The sequence below is a fragment of the Tupaia chinensis genome, unplaced genomic scaffold (genome assembly GCF_000334495.1).
Source record: "Tupaia chinensis unplaced genomic scaffold, TupChi_1.0 Scaffold000159_1, whole genome shotgun sequence".
Classification (NCBI taxonomy): Eukaryota; Metazoa; Chordata; class Mammalia; order Scandentia; family Tupaiidae; genus Tupaia; species Tupaia belangeri.
In genome coordinates this window covers 5,976,649-6,001,921 of record NW_006159630.1, presented here as the reverse complement: position 1 = coordinate 6,001,921, position 25,273 = coordinate 5,976,649, and the positions used below count along the sequence as shown (strand labels likewise).

General features: G+C 51.7%; 2 protein-coding genes across 14 annotated transcripts in view; both read left to right on the top strand.

Moving 5' to 3' along the window:
- Nucleotides 1–22: 22 nt before the first annotated feature.
- Nucleotides 23–21,851, top strand: TEN1 (TEN1 subunit of CST complex). 3 transcript variants are annotated; one of them, XM_006145773.2, is made up of 5 exons: nt 23–101; nt 7,667–7,884; nt 10,492–10,649; nt 20,771–20,821; nt 21,465–21,851. In XM_006145773.2, the coding sequence occupies exons 2-5, from the start codon at nt 7,796–7,798 to the stop codon at nt 21,584–21,586; spliced, it is 420 nt and encodes a 139-aa protein (XP_006145835.1). In that variant the 5' UTR covers nt 23–101; nt 7,667–7,795; the 3' UTR covers nt 21,587–21,851. The 3 variants fall into 3 exon arrangements, with proteins under 3 accessions (XP_006145835.1, XP_006145836.1, XP_006145837.1); XM_006145774.2 differs by lacking the exon at nt 20,771–20,821; XM_006145775.3 differs by lacking the exons at nt 20,771–20,821; nt 21,465–21,851 and adding an exon at nt 11,211–11,513.
- Nucleotides 21,826–25,273, top strand: part of CDK3 (cyclin dependent kinase 3) — a 5,263-nt gene continuing 1,815 nt past the window's right edge. For 2 of the 11 annotated variants that reach the window (XM_014586764.2, XM_006145781.3), the window contains exons 1-7: nt 21,826–21,951; nt 22,528–22,653; nt 23,178–23,255; nt 23,318–23,438; nt 23,522–23,692; nt 23,771–23,872; nt 24,106–24,309. In XM_014586764.2, the coding sequence (XP_014442250.1) occupies nt 21,851–21,951; nt 22,528–22,653; nt 23,178–23,255; nt 23,318–23,438; nt 23,522–23,692; nt 23,771–23,872; nt 24,106–24,309 (903 nt within the window). In that variant the 5' untranslated portion in view covers nt 21,826–21,850. Of the gene's footprint in view, nt 21,952–21,991; nt 22,654–22,774; nt 22,896–23,177; nt 23,439–23,521; nt 23,693–23,770; nt 23,873–24,105; nt 24,310–24,435; nt 24,603–25,273 lie in introns of those variants that run through there. The other 9 variants (XM_006145776.3, XM_006145777.3, XM_014586761.2 and 6 more) reach the window with 8 other exon arrangements.

The following is a 25,273-nucleotide window of genomic DNA, read 5'->3' as shown; positions in this document are numbered from 1 at the left end:
CCTTCTCCTTCACCGCCTCGGCGCGGTGGGCCGGACCAACTCCCTGCTCCGGGCAGGAGAGGCCGCCGAGCCGCCCGTCGTGGAAGACCTCCAGGAAGAGGGTAAGAAATCGCCGCGGGGGGCGGCGTTTCGGGAAAGCGAGGCTCCTTTCGCTAGCACGCCCCCATCACGTGACCACGCGAGGCGGAAACGGGGAATCTGAGTCCCGGCGACGCCCAGAACACGTTGGCTGAGGACTCGGGAGGGGCGGGGCAACGCGGCTGAGGCGGGACTGCGCCTGCGCTGTGGGACTCGCCCGCCCCGGCGCTTCCGGCTCCGGGTGTCAAGGGCCTTGGGAAACAGAGGGAACGGAGACTCGAAGGCTTGGGGATGGGGAGGCGGTGGGCCTTACGGAGTTGTGAGGGAAGGGCGTTGGGGATTTCCGGCTTCCGAGATTGTGGGAAAAAGTGACTGGAACAGAGGTCGCTTTGGAGAGAGGCTCTAGATGTCTTCTAAGAAAACGGAGGCGCGGGGCTGTGGGCGCTTGGGTGCGGCCTTGCCGCCTTCTCCTTGCTCATAGGGTGGGCGTGGTTTTGGAATGCCCACTGTGTCTGTCTCTGTCTCTGTGCGTCTATCTTTCAAGCGCAGGCACCGTAAAGCAAAAATCTCTCAAAAAAAAAAACACAAACAAAAACAACAACAACAAAAAAACCCTCAGGGAACCAGAAGATAGCATAATGGCTACATTGCTGGACCTAAATGTAGTAGACTGCGGTTCGAGTCCCGGACCTGGTGGCTTAAACTTAGGCCATGCGTGTGCAGGCGTGCCCAAGATCCCAAGAGGAGAATGGAGAAGGGGTTGGGGCGTGGCCATCCCCCCTGGGGGGTGATTTCTCACTTTCTGTCTCTCTGTCTTTCCAGCTAGCGCAGGAGCACCCTACAGCCAAAAAAAAATCACAAAAGTGGGCCCAGCAGGTGGTGTGAAGGTCCGGGTTCGAATCCTTGACCTGGTGGCTTGCTTTCTCACTCTCTCACTGTCTCTTTCTGTCTCTCTGGTGAACACATGTGCCCTGTAGCACATTGAAAATAAGTAAATGAGTAAGTAAATAATTCTTTTAAAAATCTTCAAAAAAAAAAAAAAGAAACTCACAAAAGTATAATGCTACTATTAAGTAAAATCAAACTCTCAAAAAAGAAAGAAAAGTGCCAAGGGAACAGAGTGAAAAGTGGATTGGTCATTTCAAAGTTACTTTCCTTATAAAGGTTAAAAGCAGAGGGGAACTTTCTTATCATATCAGCTTGTTTGGAGATCTGGCTGTTATCTCTCCCCTGATTTGTACCAAAGGTTAGATAAACAAACTAGACTCTCCTTGGTGGTGTAGAACTTCAGCATGAGTCATTCTGTTTTGGTTTGGTCAGTTGGGCCCAGTGCAGGGGTTCATCCAAATCTATCACTTCTCATAGATTGTATTTAACAACATAGTGACACCTATATATACTCATTATCTAGGTTCAAATGTTATCAACTCTAACATGGTTCATTCCCCCTAAGACATTAATTTTACACCAGTTCCATATTGCATCATCCATAATTTTCTAAAGGCTTTTTGCCATAGGGCATTCCCTGGAGGGTTACAGAGATAGCGAGAGGGAAAGTGAGAAATCATCCCCCAGGGAGGGTGGCCATTCCTCTAATATCTCCTGCGATTGTGGGAATGCATACACACATGCTAGAATGATTTTCAAGCCACTGGGTCCAGCTGAGCCCAGGTCTTGAATCATGGTCAGCCATGTGGGAGTCCAGTGTCCCAACCACTACACCACCTGCTGGCCCCATAAATTATTTTAGTATGTTGCTTTAAGCTGTTTTGAAAATAAGCACAATGCCATTATCACACTTGGAAATATTAACAAAAATTCCTAGGTGTAAGAGAGGAAAGATTTCTTAAGCCATCACCTGGTTCGTTGCTTAACTCTTATAACAAGACAGATTGACAAGAAGGAAGCATACCATTTCTTAAATGTGTTCTACATGATGGCAGAGGGCTCACCAGAGAGAAGGCACACCAGAATGAGGTATGGTCACACCCCAATCCTCTTTCCTCCATTCATTTGGAAATGAAGACTCAAAGAAACAGGGTGACCTGTGTTTCTCTGCAGACTCATGTTAGGTGTGATGCCATGTCGGAGGAAAGTGTGATTGGACAGTGGGAGTCTGAGCTAATGGTAATAAACTGGAGGAGCTTAGCAGGACATGTTTGTTCAGATTCTTCTCCGTGCTTCTGTCTTCAGAGAAAGGATGTTCCTTTCCTCTGGTTATGGGGAAGCACCTCTCATGTGACGCATCATGGCGTGCTTCAGGGGAGAAGGGCAGGAGAAGATCAGAGAATCCTTTATGTTTCTGAGATGCTCTCAAAGCCAATGTACCATATTTTGGGGTAACGTGCTTAGCCTCCCTCAAAGTCATCACAGGCTCCTCCAGTATTCACACTTCCCTGGTTGTTTCATGAGAGTGATTAGTGGCAGGACCAGCAGATGGCATAGCGGCTATGTCGCTGGACTCCCATGTAGTCAACCATGGTTCCAGGCCCGGACCTGACGGCTTAAAACTCACACTGGGTGTGTGTATGTGCATGCCCCAAATACCAAATCCTGAGAGCAGAATGGAGGAGAAGGGATTGCGGAGTGGCCATTCCCTCAAAGGGTGAGTTCTTGCTTGCTTTCTGTCTCTCTCTGTCTCTCCAGCAAGCACAGGCACCATATAGCAAAACTCTTCCCCAATAAAGGAAGTGAGCTGTGGTTAGTTTGTTTAAATCTGATTCCAAACAAGGTCCGCATGTTGCAGTTGGTTGAGGTACAGCCTCATTTTCTTCTGTTTGCCAGAGGATGTATATGTTTACTAGAGAGACAGAGAGAAAATGAGAAAGGATCCCTCCAATGGAGAATGGCCATGACACAGTCCTTTCTCTGTGTCTCCTTTCGTGATTTTGGGCACGCACGCACATATGCCTGGCATGTCCTTCAATCTGCCAGGTCCGAGACTTGAACTGCTGTTTGCCATGTGGAACCTAATCACCTTAACCACCGTGCCACCAGCTGGCCCAGTTGATATGAATTTAAAACGTCTTTTTATTTATAGGTTTCCCCTATATGTCTTGTTTTTCTTCAATTTATTTGTTGAAAAGCAAGGTCATTTTTCGTGTGGAATTTCCCACCATCTGGGTTTTACCATTTCCACAGTGTCTTTACACATTTCTCTATTGGTTGTTAAGTTATCAGACCAAGAGGCTTTATTAGATCTAGACTTGAAGTTTCACAAAAAAGCTTTCTGTGGCATATTGACATATTTCGTGCTTTAAAATTTTGCTCTGCTTATGGAGAGCATGGACTACAGAAGGACAAGGATGGACACTGCAGACCTGTTCTCCAGCTGAAAAAGCTTGGTCAGGGACAGTGAGTGTGGGTGACGTGGACAGACCCGAATTGGGGATGAGTCGAATGAGGCCACGAGAGAAAGGGTGGCATCAAGAATGACTCATTGGACCAGCCCCATAGCCTAGTGGTTGATGGAACTGAATCCCACGTGGCCAACCGCAGTTGGAATCCCAGCCCTGGAGTCTTAAAAACATGCCAGGGCTTAGTGAACAACTGTGTTCAATACGTCATCATGAATGGATATAGCTATTATATTTGGAGACTAGTGGTTTAATTTTTATTAATATTTTATTAAACTTTTACTGTAGGAATACCTGTGAAGGTCTGCAACAACTTTTGCATGGTTTTGCAATGGATTGGAAGTGGAACAAAATATGGCAAACTGTTAGAACAAGAATTGGCATTATACTAATTAAAGTCAGTATCTAAACACACACACACATACATACACACACACACAAACATGCTGGGCAGGTGCGCGTGCTCCAAATCCAAACAGGATTGAGAAATGGAGGCAAAGGGATGGCATTGTGACCATTACCTGTTGGATGGTTTCTCCGTTTCTCCTTCTCTGTCTCCGTCTGGCAAGTGCAGGTGTCCACTAGAAATTTAAAAAAAAGAATGACTCCTTGACTCAATGCTTCACAACTCTGGGCCACGTGGGAAGACCCTGGGTCCATGTCTGGCGCCATCCGTGTACACATCAGGTGCACGTGTGCACACGTGCTCGCCAGGGCTGGGCAGATTATGGTGTGAAGACCCTGTTGGGATGCTTAGCTTTCTGTCTCTCAGTCATAAAAGAGGTGAATAAATTTTTAAAAATACATTTTTTAAAGAATGACTCCTAGAGGGACCAGCAGTTGTCGTAATGGCTATGTTGCTGGACTCCACGTAGTCGACTGCGGTTCGAGTCCCGGACCCGGTGGCTTAAACTCACACCGGGTGCATGTGTGTGTGTGCCCAAGATCCCGAGAGCAGAATGGAGGAGAAGGGACTGTGGGGTGGCCATCCCCCCAGGGGGGTACTTTCTCACTTTCTGTCTCTCTGTCTCTCTCTCTTTCTGGCAAGCACACGTGCCCTATAGCAAAAACCTCTCAAAAAAAAAAAATAGACTTTGAAGAAGAACCAGATTTGGTTTCCTCTTTTTATTTTGAAATAATTTCACATTTACAGAAAGGAGTATTCTCCATGATCCCAGCCAGAAACCACTACATATTTTTTTCTTGGTCATTTTTGTTTTGCTTTATTTCAATTTTGCTTCTCTATCCTACTAAGGATGACTAGGCGCTGTCTTATTTCTGGTGACAGAAATGGCTCTGCCCCTGTGCCATGGCCATCCATGACATCTGCATGTAGAGGACAGGAGGCAGCTGGGCCTTGGCCCGCCCGCCCCCCCCAGCCAGACCTGTTCTTGGCTTGCTGCCCTGGAAGGACTATAGTACATGTACCTGCAATGCCTCCTGGTGACCTTGTCATAAGAGGGTCAGAAAATCAATTGTGCTGGTCTAGATTATCCTGAACTTCTGGACTAACGCTGTGTCATCAGGTTTCCACAGGAACTTTAGGGTCATTTAATTATTACCCCATTTATCTTTATTTATTTATTTATTTATTTTGGAGAGATTTTTTTTTTGCTATAGGGCGCGTGCACTTGCCAGACAGAGACAGAGAGACAGAAAGTGAGATGAATCACCCTCCAGGGGGGATGGCCACGCCACAATCCCTTCTCCTCTGTTCTCGTCTTGGGATCTTGGGCACGCATGCATATGCGCCCGGCCTGAGTCTTAAGCCACCGGTTCTGGGACACGAACCGTGCTCGACTACATGGGAGTCCAGCGACATAGCCCTTACACTAACTGCTGGCCCTGCCTCTTTTTTTTTGAGAGGTTTTTGCTATAGGGCACATGCACTCTCCAGAAAGACAGAGAGACAGAAAGCAAGAAATTACCCCCAGGGAATGGTCATGCTGCAACCCCTTCTCCTCCATTCTCCTCTCAGGATCTTGGGCACGTACGCACACACGCCTGGCGTGGGTTAAGCAACAGGGTCCAGGACTCGAACCGTGGTCGACTACATGGGAGTCCAGTGACTTAGCCATTATACCAGCTGCTGGTCCCATTTATCTTTTATTTGTAATAATTATTTTATTTAACTTTATTTATTTATTTATTTATTTTAATTTGGCCAGAGAAGGACGGTGGCAGGGGGAGTGAGACAGCAAACTGCCAGGTCAGGGACTCGAACAGTCAGCCATGTGGGAGTCCAGTGCCCTTAACCACCATGCCACCTGCCAGCTACTGTTGTTTTTTTTTATTATTTCAATATTTTTTCAAAAAATCATTTTATTAAAAAAAATCATTTTATTTAACTTTATTTTAATTTGATCAGAGAGGGACAGAGAGCAAGCAAGAGAGAACGAGAGAGAGAAAAAGTGAGAAAGCAAGCCACCAGGTCCAGAACTCGAGCCGCAGTCGGCCATATGGAGTCCAGAGCCTTTAACCACCACGCCACCTGCCAGCCCCTGCACCATTTATCTTTGTTCCTATGACCCAGACCACGCTCTCCTACCTTCTACCATGTGTGATGTAGACCCCAGATCCCCACCAGAGAGGGCCCCTGGACCCTCCAAATAGCTGAATAAAGTTCTATTTTTATCAATCAGCCAGGTTCAGGAATTTTAGGATTTTTGTGTTATCAACCACAAGCCAGGCTAGAACATCACAGGTCTGTGTGTATGGGAAGAAACCCAGCGTAGGGTTTGGTACTATCCAGGGCTTTGGTATCTTCTGGGGGTCTTAGAACACATGTGTAGGAGATTTAGCTAGTATGTTTATACTGTTTCATTTTATTAAACATGTCAGGCCTCTCAAACAGAGCAGTGGAATCTGTTTGTTTATTCATTTCTTCCTTGAGAGAGAGCACCCTAGCAGTCTTCACACTGCGATTCATGCCCAACCCCAGCCAGCCCTGGGTCTTGGGCACGTGCGTGCCTGGTGTACTTGGGAGGCCTCCAGGTGAGAACCCAGGACCTTCCCATGTGGGCGTGCCTCGTAGAATGTCCTGTTTTACCACTGCACCATCTGGCCCCAGAAACCACCTTCTAAGCAGCTGGGACTCTGCTTCTCGGCAGGTGTCTGCTCAGTGCTCCGGATGTGGTTTCCTTTTTCTTTTTCTTTTTCTTTTTTTTGTCTTAGAGAGAGAGATTTTTGCTATAGGGCACATACACTTGCTGAAGAGACAGAAAGCAAGAAACCATGCCCCAGCGGGAATGGCCACACTGCAATCCCTTCTCTTCCATTCTCCCCTTGAGATTTTTTTTCTTTTTTTTTTTTGAGAGAGAGATTTTTGCCATAGGGCACGTGTGCTCGCCAGACAGACAGAGAGAGACATAGAGACAGAAAGCGAGAAATCACCCCCCAGGGGGTATGGTCACGCCACAATCCCTTCTCCATTCTCCTCTTGGGATCTTGGGCACGCACGCACACGCGCCCGGCGTGAGTTTTAAGCCACCGGGTCCAAGACGCGAACTGCGGTTGACTACATGGGAGTCCAGCAACATAGCCATTACGCTAACTGCTGGTTCCCTCCCCTTGAGATTTTGGGCACACATGCACATGTACCTGTTGTGAGTTTAAGCCGCTGGGTCCAAGACATGAACTGTGGTCGACTGCGTGAGAGTCCAACAACATAACCATTACTCTATCTGCTGATCCTGTTCACTGTATATTTTTGCAAAAAAATAAACAAGTTCTCTTGGAATAGGTTACACTGGGTCCAGTCCCTTCTGTGTTATCTATGGCTGGTTTTTCGATTGTTTTTGCCATAGGGCACATGTACTTGCCAGACAGAGATACAGAAGAAAAGTGAGAAGTCACCCCCCACAGGGGATGGCCACACTGTGGTCCCTTCTCCTTTATTCTCCTCTTGGGATTTTGGGCACACATGCACATGTGCCCAGCGTGGTCCTAAAGCTGCCAGGTCTAGGACCTGAACTGCAGTCAGCCATGTGGGAGTCCAGGTCTTTAACCACCTGCTGACTTCTATGACTGCTTTCATACTGAAAGTCAGAGGTGAGTCGTGGTGACAGGCGTCATATAGTCCAGAAAGCAGAACCTGTGTCCTACTCTGTCACTTTAAAGTCTCCTGCTAACGGGGCTGGGGCTGCATAGAGATGGAGGTGGGGACAGTGCTTTTTAATATGGTTTCATTTTAAAGATGTGAACGCATAACCTCTTTTTTTTTAAATTCTAAGACACCACTGCTGGAGCTGGGCCACACGGCACTGCAGAGCAAAGCAGCTGCTCACCTCCGTCCTGCGCTTTGCTTGGTTTGTCAAGGGTCCTCCGAAGTCAGCCCAGCCGCTGGGTAGCAGAGGCCAGTGATGCTGCCCAGACCCGGCGTCTATTACTTTCCCTGGGAGGTCAGCGCTGGCCACGTTCCTGATGGGGGCACGCTGAGAACATTTGGCAGGTGAGAATTGTTGTTTTATGAGAGAGAGAGCACTCATTTGAGGGTAAGAGTGGGAGGAGGAGGGAGAGGGAGAGAGATTTCTCACAAGGTCTGTGCCCTGGCCACCCAGAACCCAGGACGACAGGCACTCTCCACCGTGCCCGGCCTGTGTGATTGGTTGGGGACCCGAACCTGGGTCTCCCATGAGGCCCTGACCTCACTCAGCAGCATCCTACCACCTGCAGTCCCATGACTGAGCTGAGAATGTCTGTTTTTTCACATGATGGGAGAGATGCTTAGAGCAAATGATTATTAAAAATAATCTAAAACCATTTCATTATAATAAAAAAAAAACAGAAGTAGTTCTATTGTCATTAAATTATGAAAAAATGCTAAAAAAAATACTCATTGTAAAAAATGTAAACAACCCAGGGGGACCAGCAGTTAGTGTAATGGCTATGTCGCTGGACTCCCACGTAGTCGACCGCGGTTCGCGTCCCAGACCCGGTGGCTTAAAACTCACACCGGGCGCATGTGTGTGCGTGCCCAAGATCCCGAGAGGAGAATGGAGGAGAAGGGATTGCGGCGTGACCATACCCCCTGGGGGGTGATTTCTCGCTTTCTGTTTCTCTGTCTCTGTCTGTCTGTCTGTCGAGCACACACGCCCTATAGCGAAAAAAAAAAAAAAAACCTCTCCAAAAAAAAAAGTAAACAACTCATAAAGATGTAAAGAAAGCAAATAAAGGGACCAACAGATGGCATAATGGTTTTTTCGCTGGAGTCCCATGTAGTCAGTCACGTTTTGAGTCCTGGACCTGGTGGCTTAAAACTCATACCGGGTGCGTGTGTGCCCAAAATCCTGAGAGGAGAATGGAGGAGAAGGGATTGCGGCGTGACCATACCCCCTGGGGGGTGATTTCTCGCTTTATATCTCTCTGTCTCTCTCTGGTGAGTGCATGTGCCCTATAGCAAAAATCTCTCTCTCAAAAAAGAAAGCAAACAAAAATCATCTATAATCCTAATGTCCTGACAACCACTGTTAACCTTTGTGACTACTATTCCATACTTTTTATGTGTTTGCATGTGCATATGTGTATGTATATGTGTGTGGGTGTTACACACCCATTATGTGTGCATACATACATACTGTCGTGGTTATGTATTGCTTGTAACGAATCACTCCTGACTTGAAAATGACAACAGATGTTTATTATCTCAGAGAGACTGCAGGGCAGGAATTTGGGAATGTCCTAGCCAGAGTGCTCTGGTTAGGCTCTCCCATGAGCTTGTAGTCAGGTTGCTGGCTTGGGTCACTGTCATCTTGCGCCTTAACTCGAATGGGAGGAAATGCTTCCAGGGCAACTTCTTCCTGCGTTTGGCAATTTAGGGCTGGCTATCGGCAAGAGGACTTAGTTCTTTTTTTCTTTTCTCAGTTTGCTATAGTGTGTGTACACTTACCAGAGAGAGACAGACATCGAGGGGCAGGGAAGCGGGGTGGGGAACCCCCCTCCCACAGAGGATAGCTACACCACAGTCTTTTCTTCTCCATTCTCCTCTCTGGATTTTGGGCATTCACGCACACACACCCAGCGTGATTTTCAAGCCACTGGGTCTGGGACTCAAACTGCAAAGCTGGCCACATAGGATCCAGTGCCTTAACCTCCACTCCATATGCGGGCCCAAGACTCAGTTCTTTTTTTTTTGAGAGAGATTTTTGCTATAGGGCGTATGCACTTGCCAGAAATACAGAGAGAGAGAGACAGGAAGCGAGAAATCACCCGCAAGGGGGTATGGCCACGTCGCAATCCGTTCTCCTCCATTTTCCTCTTGGGGTCTTGGGCACACACCTGGCGTGAATTTAAGCCACCAGGTCCAGGACTTGAACCTTGGTTGACTACATGGGAGTCCAGCGACATAGCCATTACGCCAACTGCTGGTCCTGCAAGACTCAGTTCTTAGCTGAGTGTGGATTTCTCCACAGGGCTGTTTGAGGGTCCTCAAAACATGGCAGTTTCTCCCAGAACAAATGACCCAATAGAAGGAGCAAGACAAAGCCACACTTTCTTTTGTGTCATTGCTTCCGAAGTCACTCAGTCATTCCTGCATGTCCTGCTGGTCGCAGCCTGTTTAGCGTGGTGGGGACTGCAGAAAGAAGTGAATGCTGAGAGATGAGAGTCATTGGGGACCACCTTGGAAACACCTCTGGACACGCATGTGGGGATACTTGAACCCAGATGAGAGCCATTGCATTTCTATATTGTACCCCTCGTTTCCTTAGCTGTCTAGCAGCCTGAACTCCATGCCAACATGTCGATCTGTGTTATCACTTAGTGGAGATGATTGCACAGGGACCAGCAGATGGCGTAATGGCTATGTCACTGGCCTCCCATGTAGTTGACCGCGGTTCGAGTCCCAGACCCGGTGGTTTATACTCACGCCGGGTACGTGTGCGTGCGTGCCCAAGATCCCGAGAGGAGAATGGAGGAGAAGGGATTGTGGCGTGGCCATCCTCCCGGGGGGTGATTTCTAGCTTTCTGTCTCTGTCTCTCTGTCTTTCTGGAGAGTGCATATGCCCTATAGCAAAAACCTCTCCAGAAAAAGGAGATGATTTGCTTTCTCGCCCTCCAGGTTGTCCCTCTACGACACAGTCCACTCCAGAGCGACTCTGACAGTCCAGCACGGGTCTGAGCAGCACCAGGTTCTCGTGTGCACCAAGTTAGTGGAGCCATTCCAGGCCCAGGTGGGCGCTCTGTACGTTGTCCTTGGGGAGCTGGACCAACAGAAGGGTAAGCTGTGGCCCCAGGTGCCCCCTCCTCCTGGTGCTAAGTTGGGTCGTCTTTAGGTTGACCTAACTAGGAATTGGGAATGGTCCTGGCTTGGGCCCAGCAAGGTGCCTCAGTGGGGCTGACATCCCTCCCAGGTCAGCCCAGAAGTTCAAGGACTCTAGGGAAATGTGATTGGACTGAGTGTATCTGCCCCATAGGCCACTTCGGAGAGGGGACAATGCAAGGTGGTTTCCAGAGGGAAGCAACAGAGGAGAGAGAAACCGCCAAACCCCAAGGGCCTGCAACAGGCCTGCCAAATGCGAGGTGGTTAGCTTACATCCTTTTAAATCTGCCCACCAGCCCTCGATCAGAGCCTTTTTGTTGCTATTTTAATTTTCTTTCTCTCACTTTTAAAAAAAATTTTACCAGAGGGTGAAGTGTATGCTAACCAGAGAGAGGGACAGAGAGAAAGTGAGAAAGGACCCTCACAGGGGATGATCATGCCTCAATGCCTTCTCCTCCATTTCTCCCTCCCGTGGGGACTCGGGGCATGCACGCATACTTGTCTGGCCTGTTTTTCAGGCCTTTGGATCTGGGACTCGATCTGCTCAGTCTGCCGTAGGAGAACCAGCCTCCTTCACCGCCACACCACGGGCTGACCTGTTGCCATTTCGTAGTGAGGAAACCAAGGTCAGAGGGGATCGTGCTGCTGTATCAGAAGCCCAGAGTAAGAGGAATAAAACGCAAGCGAAGAACTGAAACCAGCCTGCAGAATATTCAGGCATCAAGAGTTAAAGGTGTTCTGGGCCAGCCAGTGGCATGTTAGTTAAGGCACTGGGTCCTGCCTGGCTGAGTGTGCAGTTCAAGTCTTGGACCCAGAAGCTTGGAAAATATGCTGGGCACTTGGGCATGTGTGCCCAAAATCCTGAAAGAAGAGTGAAGGAGAAGGGATTGCATCATGGACATTACCCTGGAGGGTGATTTCTCATTTCCTCTCTATGGCAAGCATGTGCGCCTTATAGCAAGAAAGAAAGAAAGAAAAACTGGGGACCAGCAGATGGCGTAATGGCTACGTCACTAGACTGCCATGTAGTTGACCATAGTTTGAGTCCCGGACCTGGTGGCTTAAATTCATGCCAGGTGCATGTGCGTGCATGCCTAAGATCCCGAGAGGAGAATGGAGGAGAAGGGATTGCGGCGTGGCCATCCCCCCTGGGGGTGATTTCTCGCTTTCTGTCTATCTCTCTCTTTCTGGCAAGCGTATGCTCCTTATAGCAAAAACCTCTCCAAAAAAACCAACTTAAAAAAAAGTTGAAGGTGTTCTTTGCCTGCCCCTCTGGGTGGGGCCAAGCCGCTGGGTGGGGCGATGCATGCGCCCCCCAGCCAGTGGCTGCTCTCTGCTGCTATAGGGCTTATCTTTGACCCTGGTGTTTGTGTGTGTCACCTTGGTGTTTGTGTGTGCTCTCCTTTCTTCTTTAAGGTTTTACTTCCTCCATCCTGTCATCAAAGTAATACGTGCTCATTGTAGAGAATTTAGAGTGTAAAGAAACAGGAAGGAAAAACCAAACAGGAAAAAAGATACAACAGAAAGAGTTCCCTGTGGTCCCACCCAGAGCAGTCAGGCCACTAACCCGCACTGCCTGCCACTTCCTTTCCCAAGCTGGTCTCCCAAACCGTGTGCCTAGCTAGTTATTCCGACTTCACATTCTGAGCGTGTCCCCATGTCTTTTTAATTTATTTTTATTTTAAAAAATTGATTTAATTCCATTTTTTTATTATTATTTTAATTTGATGGAACAGAGAGAGAGAAAGGCAAAGTGAGAACTCAAGTCGCCATGTCCAGGACTCAGACCACAGTCAAACATGTGGACTCCAGCACCCTTAACCACCACACCACCTGCTGGCCCCATCCCCATGTCTGTTAAAGTGTTTTTAGATGTCTTAGTTAGAGGCTAGATGTCCGTCCTGATTTACCCAATTATTGGACATTTGCATTGTTTCCATTTTTCGGTCTTATACTTGTACATTCATCGGGTAAAGAAAATATAGAGGATTGACCCCATTATGCAGTGGTAATGCACTGCTTAAGATAAACCAGATCCTGGGGCTGGCAGGTGGCACGGTGGTTAAGGGCACTGGACTCTCACATGGCCGGCCACAGTTCGAGTCTCGGTTCTGGCAGCGTGCTTTCTCACTTTCCATCTTTTGCTTTTTCTCACTCTGTTCTTCTGTGGTCAAATTAAAATAAATAAATAAAGTTAAATAAAATAATTATAAAAGAGAGAGAAACTGGATTCCATTGGCATCCATGGTTTGAACCCCCAGCCCAGTCATCCTGAGACACACTGGGCATGTGAGCACCCAGGATCCTCCAGGCCTGAGAACTGGCACTGAGGGATGGCACTGTGGTGCATGGCCAGAGTGGAGGGTGCTCATCTCTCTCTCTCCTCCCCCTTCTCTGTCGGTTTCATTCTCACATGTGCATGACCACGCTCTATCATAAATAAAGAAAAAAATGAAAAAAGAAATTTGTCAGTGGCGCATGATGCAGCCACGAAGAGTGGTGTTGTAAATCTATATCCATTGAGAAGAAAAATGTCCACAATTAGGCAGTTTACAGGCTGGCCCTGTGGCCTGGTGGTTACGGGAGTCAGAGCCCACCTGGCTGGCCACACTGTTGGAATGCCAGCTCCAATGGCTTGAAAAACATGCCAAGCACACATGCTTATGCCTAAAATGACAATAGGATGAAGAGACGGAAGAGAAAGGATTGTGGCATGACCATGCCCGCTGGAGTGCATTCTTCCTTTCCGTCTCTCTCTCTCTAGCTAGCTCATGAGGACTCTGGCAATTTAAAAAATGCACTGTCCCAAAAAGTCATTAAATAGTGCTTCCTTTAATTACATTTGATTTTTCTTCTTTTTTGGAGAGGTTTTTGCTATAGGGTGCGTGCACTCACCAGAAAGACAGAAACAGAGAGAAAGCAAAAACTCACCCCCTAGGGGGATGGCCACCCCACAATCACTTCTCCTCCATTCTCCTCTCGGGATCTTGGGCACACACGCACATGCGCCCGACATGAGTTTAAGTCACCAGGTCCGGGACTCAAACTGTGGTCAACTACATGGGAGTCCAGCAACATAGCCATTACGCCAACTGCTGGTCTCAATTACATTTGATTTAATAAGAGTTCATCTTGGGCCAGCCAGTGGTGTGATGGTTAAGGTAGCTGGATCCCACATGGCTGACTGCATGGTTTGAGTCCCGGACCTGGCAGCTTGAGAAACACGTGGGTTGTGTGTACAGTGTACATGGCTGGAGACCATTTCTCCTGGGGTGCGTTCTCACTTTCCCTCTCTCCCTGTCTCTCTCTGTGTGTCTAGAGTGAGTCTGTGTGCCCCATACGAAATTTAAAAAATAAAAAAGGGTTCACTTTATTCAGGCCTAAGCCTCTGCACTCAAGTGCTCTTGCCCTTGTAATTGATGTGGGAGCAGGATGGGGAGGGAGAGCGGGACGAATAGAGGGCCGCTGCCTAGATTTCCACTTCCATGTAGCCCAGCACTGACACACTCTCCGGCCCCCCCCGCCCCACTCTGGATGCTGGGAGCTCTTAGGAACCCCTGGCCGGTGTCCCAGCCCGTTAAGGCCCAATTGCAAATACCAGGACGGGGGCAGGGCCCGGAGCAGACGTTTGGAATTATCTGTGGGAAGGAAGGGAAAATAGAGAAACCTTTCAAGTATAACTCAAGCTGTGTTTAAAACGCAGTATCTCACCCGAACACACCAGGATGGATGGGTAGCATAAACGTGCGTGTGCCGTCGCTCAGATACCACGGTGGCCCACATTCTGCTGTTTGGGGCACGCAGTTGCCTGTGTTTTATTCTGCTGGCATATGAGGCGACTCGTTGTGGAAAAAATGGAATTAAAAGTACGCAATTATTTTTTTTCTCCCTCCCCACCGAGGTTTTTTGCCTTAGGGCATGTGCACTTGCCAGAGAGACAGAGACAGTGAAAAGGAAAGTGAGAAATCACCCCTCGGGGGATGACCACACTGTACCTTCCCCTCTGTTCTCCTTCTCGGATCTTGGGCAAGCGCAGATGTACCTGGCATGAGTTTCAAGCCATCGGGTCCAGGACTTGAACCACGGTCAACCACGTGGGAGCCCAGTGATGTAACCGCTATGGCATCTGCTGGTCCCAAAATATGCAATTATTTAGGTGCAAACATTTGAAATCTATGCATAGTTTCTTTATAATACTCATTTTCCAGGAAATTTCTGAAGGCCTCTTATATTATTTTTTTCTGCTAGAGGGCACATGCGCTCACCAGAGAGAGAGAAAGAGGGAGAGGGAAAAGCACCCGCATGGGACATGGTCACACCACAATTCCTTCTCCTGTATCTCTCCTCCCTTTCAAGATTTTGGGCATGGATGCAGATATGCCCAGCGCGTTTCTCGAGCCAGCAGGCCTGGATCTGCATAGTCAGCCGTGTGGGATCTGCCTACCTAACCACAGAGCTGGCCCAAAGACCACGTGAATTTTAACGCAGATCTAGTCATTATCGCATTTTACCCAGAGAGCCTCAATGTGCGTTTCCGACTTTACCACAGAGCCATTACTCAACAAGTAGCTCTTTTTTCTCCCCCAGCTTGCTGTAGGGTGCATGTGCTCTCCAGAGAGAAACAGAGGGAGAGAAAGTGAGAAAACACCCCCTAGGCAGATAGCCACACTGCAATCCCTTTTCTTTTCCTCTTGGAATTTTTTTGGGGGTATTGCACACAGACACCCAGTGTGTCCTTCAAGCCACTGGGTCTGGGACTCGAACTGTGGAGTCGGCCCTGTGGGATCCAGCACCTTAACCACCACGCCACTGCTGACCCATGTCTTCCTTTTCTCTTTCTTTCTTTCTTTCTTTCTTTCTTTCTTTCTTTCTTTCTTTCTTTCTTTCTTTTTTTTTTTTGTGTGTGTGTGTGTGTGTGTGTGAGAAAGCACCCCCGGGAGGGGTGGCCATGCTGCAATCCCTTCCATTCTCCTCTCGGGATATTGGGGACACAGGTACACACACCTGGTGTGATTCTTGAGTCACTAGGTCTGGGACTTGAACGTAGTCAGCCACGCGGAAGTCCAGAGACATAACCACCATGCTATCTGCTAGTCCCGTGTCTTCCTTTTCTTCATGCCATTGGTTTCTGCAGAACTTGGGTCATCTGTCCTTTGAGATGTGTAGGAGACTGGACTTGCTGATTACCCTCTGCTGGTTGCATAAATTCCATGCCCCTTTCCCTCGAGTTTATTCTGCTTCTTTCTATGGGCCATATTTTAGAGAAACTGAATAATTAATGAGGGCAAGTTCTTTAGGGAAGAATCACAGAGATTAATGCAAGACTAGTCTGGAGACCAGAAGATGGTATAATGGTTATGTCACTGGACACTCACATAGTCGGCAGTTGAAGTCCAGACTTGGAGGCTTAAAACTCACATTAGGCACATGTGCATGTGTGCCTAAGACCCCAAGATCCCAAGAGGAGAATGGAGGAGAAGGGATTGCAGCATGGCCATTCCCTTCTTGCTTCTCTCTCTCTCTCTCTGTCTTGCTAGTGTACACATACTATAGCAAAAAAAAAAAAAAAAAAAAAAACAATTCAGGCTAGCCTGTAGTGTGGTAGTTAAGGTGGCTGTGGTTCAAGTTCTGGACCCAGAGGCTTGAAAAACATACTGAGCACGTACGTGTGTGCCCAAAATCCTGAGAGGAGGGAGAGATGGAGGAGAAGGGGTTGTAGCGTGGCCATTCACTATGGGGGGGAGGGGGCTCTCTGCCTATTTCTGGCAAGCCCACACACCTCCTTTGTTTTTTAAAAAAGGAAGAAATTATTACATTTGAAAGTCGCCACTTTCAAAACCCTGGTGAAATAGTCAATGCGGCTGCAGTCCCGGCCGACTGCTGTCATTGGGTAAGTGCTGGAATGGAGAATCAGGCCAGACTCCCAGGCCTGCTCCATCAATCCAGACGTTACAGAAAGGGGGCCCAGGAAGCATCACATGCTCCCATCCTGGCACCTGGGAAGAACGCAGCCAGCACCACCTCTGGTGTTTCATGAAGAATGAGAAAGAATTGAGCCTGAACCTGAATCAAGACTTGAGGCGGCCTTCGTACCAGGTGCGGGCTCACTCACCACTGCTTCTGATTTGCACAGCAACCTGTTGTTTGGGGTTTTTTTCTTATAACTTTTTTTTTTTAATTAAAAAAACTTTTTAAAAGTTTTTTCCCCCCTTTGGCAATCGGATGTATGCATTCACTGGAGAGAGACAGAGAAAGAGAGAAGGGGAGAGAAAGTGAGCACCCTTGGGCGGTGACCATGGTGCAGTCCCTTTTCCTCCATTCTCCTCTTGGAATTTTGGGCGCACACACATGTACCCAGTGTATTTTTCAAGCCACTGGGCCTGGGACTTGACCCGCATAGTCAGCCATGTGGGGTCCAGTGCCCGCCCTTGATTTTCTGTTATCTGTGCTCATTGCTTACTCACAGCCGGCCCAGGGGTTAAAGGAGACAGCGGGGCCGAAGGCGCAGCGCGGGGCTGGGCGGGGCCTGGCCGCCTGGACTCTGGCCCGGGCAGTGGAGGCAGCAGGGCACCTTTGACCCTCCCTGGCTAGGTCCTAAGTCCTGTGGAAGCACAAGGGTCAATCAGACATGGATCCTGCCCCAGGAGCCAGGTTGGCAGTTCTGAGGATGGACAAAGGCCACCTAAAGTCACTTTTCTGAAATAATATATATATATTTTGGAGAGGTTTTCGCTATAGGGCGCATGCGCTCGCCAGACAGACAGAGAGAGACAGAGAGACAGAAAGTGAGAAATCACCCCCCCAGGGGGGATGGTCACGCCGCAATCCCTTCTCCTCCATTCTCCTCTCGGGATCTTGGGCATGCATGCACATGCACCCAGCGTGAGTTTTAAACCACCAGGTCCAGGATGCGAACCGCGGTTGACTACATGGGAGTCCAGCGACATAGCCATTACGCTAACTGCTGGTTCCCTTCTGAAAATATTTTTTAATGAATTGCCAGAAGGTGCATGAGCTTGCCAGGGAGAAACAGACAGAGGTGGGGGAAGGAGAAAGCACCACCCAATGGCACACCCCCCTTTCTGTCTCTGCCTGTCAGGATTTTGAACACCCACCCACATGCACTGGTATGTTTTTCTTTCTCTTCTTCTTCTTTTTTTTTTTTTTTTTTTTTAAAAATTTTTTTTTATCATTTTTTTTAAATTTTGAAAGAATTATTTATTATCATTATTTTTAAATTTTGACCAGAGAGTGACAGAGAGAGAGAGCAAGCTGCTGGAGAGAGCGAGCAAGCCACCAGGTCCGGGACTTGAACTGTGGTAGGCCATGTGGGATTCCAGCACCTTTAACCACCACGCCACCTGCTGCCCCTCCCCACCACATGCATATTTTCAAGCCATGGGTCGGGATTCTAACTGCCATCGGTCATGTGGGATCAGGCTCCCTTAACCATTAGGCTATGAGACCAGTCCTGAAATTTTTGCATTGAGAGCTGGCCAGGCAGACTGGAAAGCTGAGATGCCAGTGTGTGATGAACTCCTGGGATGTGATACCTTCTGCTGGTGCCTCCGAGGGTTCAGGACTTCCTGTCCTAGGACGGAGGTGCCAGGTACAGCATTCCCCAGCTCTGCTCAAGGCCCCGAGATAGCAGCTCATCTGCAGGTCCCTTAACCATAGCAAGCGGCTGCCTGAACTGTCACCACGTGTCCCATGCCTCCTGCTCGGCTTCCCCGTGACCCGTTTCCTGCACCCAGACCTCTGCGCCTTGGGCCTCCCTCTGTGAGCGTCTTCACGCTCTGGTGCTCTGCCGGACTGGACAGAAGCCTCACCCTTCCCAGGCCAGCCGCTCCTCCTCCTGGAGCCCGTCTGCCCCCCAAGCCACACTCTGTGGTCACTGAGCTGGGGCCAGACCCTGTTGGCCACTCAGCCTTGCCTCTGTACTCCACTTAGCCTCCCCAGGGCCAACCAGTTCCACCACCAGGCACCTCCGGCCCACTTCTGCCTCACACCTGCCGCCACACCTTGGGCTTGGCTTCCCAGGCCCGCCTTGCCTCTGGGCCCGAAACCGCTCGGTCTGCTGGGATCGTCCTGCCTCTCCCTCACTCTGCAGCCTTGTGCCTCACCCCTCCTGCACCCATGGCCGGGACCTCAGGCTCCCAGGTTTTCTCCCACCTTCTGTTTTCCAGCCTGGCCTCACTGTCCTTTCAGCCACTCCTGGCAAAAGCTGTCAACTCGCCTCTTACCACCTCTGCCTGCCGGGCCCAGCCTCACCACTTGGTCACACTGACTGTGGCATGCAGGGGGCACGAAGCTCTGTGGATTCGGAACACGGTAATGGGGTCTCTCATCTCACTGGGGACCTCCACACTGCCTGGAAATCTGGCTGACCCCCTCCCAGCTCCACATCGGTTTCAGGCATTCAGCCACCAGGTGGAGCTCCTGGCCCCCTACCCTCCTGTCCCTCCCAGCACACCCCCTTACCTCTCACATCCGGCCAGAACTGGGGCCACAGCAGCAGTCCCGCCCCTGGACTTAGCTGTGCGGGCAGGGGTCATCAGCTCCCTCCCTCCAGCCTCCTTCCTGGGAGCACTTGTGATCATCGCACTTCTCTTCTTTTCTTTCTTTCTTTTTTTTTTTTTAGGTTTTTAGGTTTTTACCAGAGGGTGTGTGCTCTTGCCAGAGAGGGGGAAAGTAAGAAGTCACCCCTAATGGGATGACCATGCCATAATCCCTTCTCCTCCATTCTCCTCTCAAGATTTTGGGCACACACATGTGCCGGCGTGATTTCCAAGCCGCCAGGTGCAGGACTTGAGCCCTGTTTGGCCATGGGGGAATCTAGCGCCTTAGCCACCAAGCCACCTGCTGGCACCGATCAGCACATGTCTAAAACTCATGGCCACATTTAATGACTCATTTTATTCCACAGTATAAATCAAGAGGGGACGATTTCCCCAGGCTTCGAGAAGGAAAGAGTTGGCAGGATGCATAAGGACAGTTCTGTGAAAAGGCCCTAGGCACCCAAGTAAGCCCTAATACCTGAGGAAGCTTAAAGCAGAACTGCCATGGATCCTATTAGATTCTCAGCAGCTCCAGCTACAAACGAGAGCTAGTTCTCCCGGGTTGTCCTGGACACCTGCAGCTGCTCTATGAAAGCTTCGGGGCTACATGACATGTCACAGGCAGCCCAGGCCTCTCGGTGCCAGGTGACCATCAAGCCAAAGAGCAGTCTGTCTGATCAGTCCGATGCCCTGCTACTCTGAAGAGGCCGAGTGATGAGAGTCAGCAGTCTACCCTGGGCCAGGGGGCAGCACAGTGGTAACACCACTGGGCCCACGTGGGAAAGGTCCTGGGTTCGAGTCCTGGAGTCTCCCTGAGAACGCAAGGCCAGACATGTCTGCGATCTGGCTCGGCTGAGATGGGATGCATCTCAGCGTGGAGCCCCTGCTGGCATGCCTGCCTCTGTCTCTCTCTCTCTCTTGTCTCTTTCTCATAGAAGAAATAAGTTAACCCACAGGTCCTGATGCTGCCCTCTCCCCTCCTAGGAGACACACCCCTGCTGGGCCACTCCAGGGCCAACAGAAGCTGCCAGCGCACAGGCAGCCTCATCTTTCAGGCAGGCTTATCTTCCAAGACTGTGGGGCCTGCACAGTCCACAGGTCGGGATTCTGCCCCTGGCTGGTAGATGGCCGAGGCTAGGAGGCAGAGTAGGTGACTATCTCACCAGAGAGCCGCCACCTCAAAACGGTATCATTTGGGGCCAGCAGGTGGCGTGGTAGTTAAGGTGCTGGACTCTCACATGGTTGACCGTCGTTCAAGTCCCAGACCTGGTGGCTTGAAAATCACGCTGGGTGCGTGTGTACCCCAGATCTCAGGAGGAGAATGTAGGAGAAGGGATTGTAGCTATCCTTCCTGGGGTGACTTCTCACTTCCCTCTCAGCCTCTCTGGCGAGCTCGTGGGCCCTGTGACAAAAACAATAGCATCAAGAAAAGACAGGATATTGTCCCGGAACCTCGGAGGTTTTCGCCCGTGCCCAGAGAGCAAACTTGAGTGATGGCGATTTCTTAAAACTTGTCTTAGGGACCCGGCCACAGTGGCACCGGCGACCGTGGAGCCCCGTGGGAGGCCTGGGTGAGGTTCTGGGCGGGCCTGTGATCGTGACTGGCTGGAAGCTGGGGCGGCCGGGCAGGGGCCGTGGGACCATGAGGCCTGGTTGGAGGTGCCTATTTCTCTATCTCCCACTGTCAGGAAGAAAAGAAAGAAACATTAAGCCGCATTTAGAAAACTTTCATTAGGGCCAACTCCAGATATTCCCAAACATTGACAACCCTTTCTGTCACGCATCAGGTCACTGCTGCCTCTTCTGGAAGCCCCAGAGCTCCCCGTCCTTTGGGGCATGCCTTGTCCCCGGAAGGACTGACTCCCTTAGGTTTACTAAGGGGGTTCACTGCCCGTTTGCCAGTGGCGCGGGTCCCAGGTGCCAGGGGTGGAGGGGGCTTTCTTCAGTACAAACGGAAAGCTAGGATGGTGACCGGGGCCCCGCCTCAGTCCTGGGCACTCGGGGCTGACAGGAAGGGTGGAGGAATCCAGGTGGCAAAGGAGGAGGTGGAGGGCTCGCCTTCCTGGAAGTGGCATCTAAGTCTGCCCCAAACTCGGACTCGGCCTGCCCAGGCCCTGGTGGGCACGCACCAGCGTCCGGTGCTCTCAGAGCTCAGGACCGAGAAGCCGAGGGGACAGCGGGAGTCACCTGCTGCACCTCGGCTCTGTCTTTCAGATGGCACGTCGGTGGTGAAGGCCCGGGTGCTGACCTGTGTGGAAGGGATGAATCTGCCCTTGCTGGAGCAGGCCATCCAGGAGCAGAGGCGGTACCAGCAGGGACGGGACGGCGGCTCTTAGGAGGTGGCGGCCCCCAGAGCTGCCAGAGCTGCTGCCGACCCCTGGAGCTGTCAGAGCTGCTGCCGAGGTGTAGGGGCAGCCTTCCTCTGCAGCCGGGTGGGGTTAGGCCAGCCCTGTCCCTAGTTTGGGATTGTCCCAGAAAGGAGAGCCCAGAGAGTGGGTGTCAAAGAGACTGCAAAGAGACCCCCCACAGCTGTGCCTGGGGTGGGCCGCGGAGGGTTCCAGAAGGTCTTCGAGAATAAAGGCCGCAGAGGCCGTGACCTCATGATGTGTGCACGTGGTGCAGCGCCGGCAGGGGCCAGGAGGGGGGGTCTGGAGCAGACACAGCCGGCCCGCAGGAGGCTGCAGCCCACTCCCGGTTTCTGGTGAATTCTGGGCAGAGGGCCTGAGGGAGGGCGCTGGGGGCCCAGGGTATGGGGGTGGGGACCAAGGGTCATGGGTGGGGAGGTCCAGGATGCAGGGCAGCCGCCCCACAGAGACTCTGCCCTCAGAGGAGGCCCAGGGTCGCAAGCAGGCCGGGCCTAGCCCCGGGGCCCCGAGGGTGCGGCCTAGAGCAGGACTGTGGTTTCAGAAGCCCTTCCTGCCCACCCCCCTCCCCGCCCTCTGCCCTGAGCTGTCCCCAGTCCCTAGGTGACCTTTCTGGTCAGCCTTGTGCCCCCCAGATCCTGGGCCTGGCTGGGCTGAGGCGGGGATTTGGCAGAAGTTTGGGCCCTCCTGTACTCTGTAGTTGGGCATCGGTGCAGCAGGCTCCTGCTGGGGGGCGGTGGGCAGGAAGCCTGGGGGTCCTGGCTGGGCTGGGCGAGGGGCAGCCCTTGGCCCCCCACCAGGCTCCCGGGCAGGATGGGCTGCAGGGGTAGGGGCTGGGCTCCCGATGGAGCTGGGCCGGGTGTTATGCAGGGGCTGGAGGGGGCGGGAATGCCCGGCGCCTGTTTCCTGGGCAGCTCGACGGACATGGAGGTCTTCCAGAAGGTGGAGAAGATCGGAGAGGGCACCTACGGGGTGGTGTATAAGGCCAAGAACAAGGAGACTGGGCGGCTTGTGGCCCTCAAGAAGATCAGGCTGGATCTGTGAGTGCTGGGGTGGCCCTGAGAGCCCCCCGCGGGCAGCACATGACCTAGGGGCTCTGCCCCTACTCCCCCACCTCAGATTATGCTCAACTCCTTTTATACTTTGTTTTTAATCTGCCAGCCAAAGAGAGAGACAGAGAGCCGGAGAGAGCGCCCCCAGTGGGGTCTGGTCACACTGCAGTCCCTTCTCTGTATCCCGGTTCTTCCAGGATTTGGAGCCTGTACCCACATGCACCCAGCAGGTTTTAGAATTTGAACTGGGGTCGGCCGCAGGGCACTGAGCCCCCTTTCTTTACTTTTATACTGGGGGGCCACTCCCAGCCCCCGACTCCCCACCTCTAGGCCAGCCCTGGTCCTGGGCCTGCTCCCTGGAGCTCATTGGTGCCAAGTGGGTGCCAAGAAGCACAGGTCCCCGTCAGTAGGGGCAGGCCATCCACATGGTGCGGAACAAGAGGGCACCCCCCGCCAGGAGTGCCTGTCTGGCACCTCCTCCATGTGCGCTGTGGGACCCTCCTTTCCTGCAGGGAGACGGAGGGAGTCCCGAGTACTGCCATCAGGGAGATCTCCCTGCTCAAAGAACTGAAGCACCCCAACATTGTCCGGTGAGTGGGGTGGGGAGGGTACTGGGGCCCGGGCGGCCGGGCCCTGACAGTCTCCCTGCCAGGCTGCTGGACGTGGTGCACAGTGAGAAGAAGCTCTACCTGGTGTTTGAGTTTCTCAGCCAGGACCTGAAGAAGTACATGGACTCCACCCCAGCTTCGGAGCTCCCCCTGCACTTGGTCAAGGTACAGACGGCTGGTGGGGGAGGTGGCGCCGCGCCCGTCAACCCCCCTGCTCAGCTGCACCTCCTCCTGTTCGCGGCCTGCAGAGCTACCTCTCCCAGCTACTGCAGGGGGTGACCTTCTGCCACTCTCACCGTGTCATCCACCGGGACCTGAAGCCCCAGAATCTACTCATCAATGACTTGGGAGCCATCAAGCTGGCTGACTTCGGGCTGGCTCGAGCCTTTGGGGTGCCCCTGCGTACCTACACCCACGAGGTACTCCGGGGCCCGAGGGAGAGGACTGCAGAGGCGATGCTGTCTGTGCCTGAAAGGTGCTGTTTTCCTGTCCCGCAGGTGGTGACGCTGTGGTACCGCGCCCCCGAGATCCTCCTGGGCAGCAAGTTCTATTCGACAGCTGTGGATGTCTGGAGCGTTGGCTGCATCTTTGCAGAGATGGTAGAGACAGGGACCAGCGTGGTCACCGGGGCCATAGGCAAAGGCCCCTAGGGTGGCCGGCCGGGCTTGTCACACTGCTAGTGGTGGGTTGGAGGGTGTTGGGCCTGGGTAGAGGACAGAGAAGGCTAAGTTCTGAGCCCCAGAAGCATCTCAGAGGTCCCTCTCCAGCTCTGACCCACTTATCTGGCATTGGATTCCGTGTGACAGAGCCATGGACCTCCTCCTCATTCCAGGTGACTCGCAAAGCCCTGTTTCCCGGTGACTCTGAGATTGACCAGCTCTTCCGTATCTTTCGCACCCTGGGAACACCCAGTGAGGCTGTCTGGCCGGGAGTCACCCAGCTGCCCGACTATAAGGGCAGCTTCCCCAAGTGGACCAGGAAGGGGCTAGAGGAGATTGTGCCCAGCCTGGAGCCCGAGGGCAGGGACCTCCTCATGGTAGGTTCTGGGGAACAAGGAAAGCCTCCTGGTTCTTGCTGGGGCTCCAGGCCTCCAACTGGGACCTCAGAGGGGCATTCCTCCCCACTCTGACCACACCCTGGCCCCATCCACCTCCCATCCCAGCAGCTCCAGTGTCCCCTCTGTCAGCCAGCCTCCGAGATCTCTGGCCCTTCCTGAGTTAGGGTTGGTCTCTCCCCAACCCTGTCTGTAAGTTGCCTGTTCAACCCAGAAGTCTCTCCTGTGATAAGGGGAGGCTTCTTTATTTTTTTAAATTAAAAAAACAAATTTTTTTTTGGAGAGGTTTTTGCTATAGGGCGCGTGCGCCCAGCGACATAGCCATTATGCCAACTGCTGGTCCCCCATCTTCCCTTTTAAACGGCCTTTCATCTCGTTGGCTCTGGCTTTATGCTGCCATGCTTCCCTCCTCCTTGCTGCCGGTGTTTCTGGTCGTCGTCCCTGTAGGCGTCACTGCCCATCGAATCGGGTGTCCCTGGTAGGGCCACGCTCCTGTGCCTCCCTTTCCCCTGGGAGCCTCCTGCATTCAGTCTTCACACGGGGCTGTTGGGAGAGCCATTCCCTTCTGTCTGGGCCCCACCACCATCCTCACTTACCCTCCTGTTGTGCCACCCTGAGGATGGTGCAAGGGACAGAGAAGCCAGCCTGCCTCAGGCCACAGGCGAAGCCGCCAAGTCCCGAAGCCATGTTTCTCTTTGATCTCGGGGCAGAGGAAGCCAGGGTACTGCTGCCCTAGGGCTGTGCTCCCAGCCTTGCAAAAGTCTGAGTGCGGCCTCCCATCCTCATGCCAGCAGGAGCAGGCACGTGGCCCCAGCTCTGAGCAGTCCGTCCTGGCTGCTCACAGCTTCGAGTCCGAGTCCTTCCACACCCCGCCTGGGTTTAGAGACTTGGGCAGAGAGGGCAGGTCTGGGCTCCCCTAGGGCTTGGTGTTCCTCCCATCCTCCCC

What these genes read in the sequence shown, in the direction of transcription:
- TEN1 (XM_006145773.2), top strand. Translation starts at nt 7,796, where the DNA reads ATGCTGCCCAGACCCGGCGTCTATTACTTTCCCTGGGAGGTCAGCGCT. An exon ending in ACGCTGAGAACATTTGGCAG is followed by an intron (nt 7,885 to 10,491) that starts GTGAGAATTGTT and finishes CTCGCCCTCCAG; the next exon opens with GTTGTCCCTCTACGACACAG. An exon ending in GGAGCTGGACCAACAGAAGG is followed by an intron (nt 10,650 to 20,770) that starts GTAAGCTGTGGC and finishes AACTTGTCTTAG; the next exon opens with GGACCCGGCCACAGTGGCAC.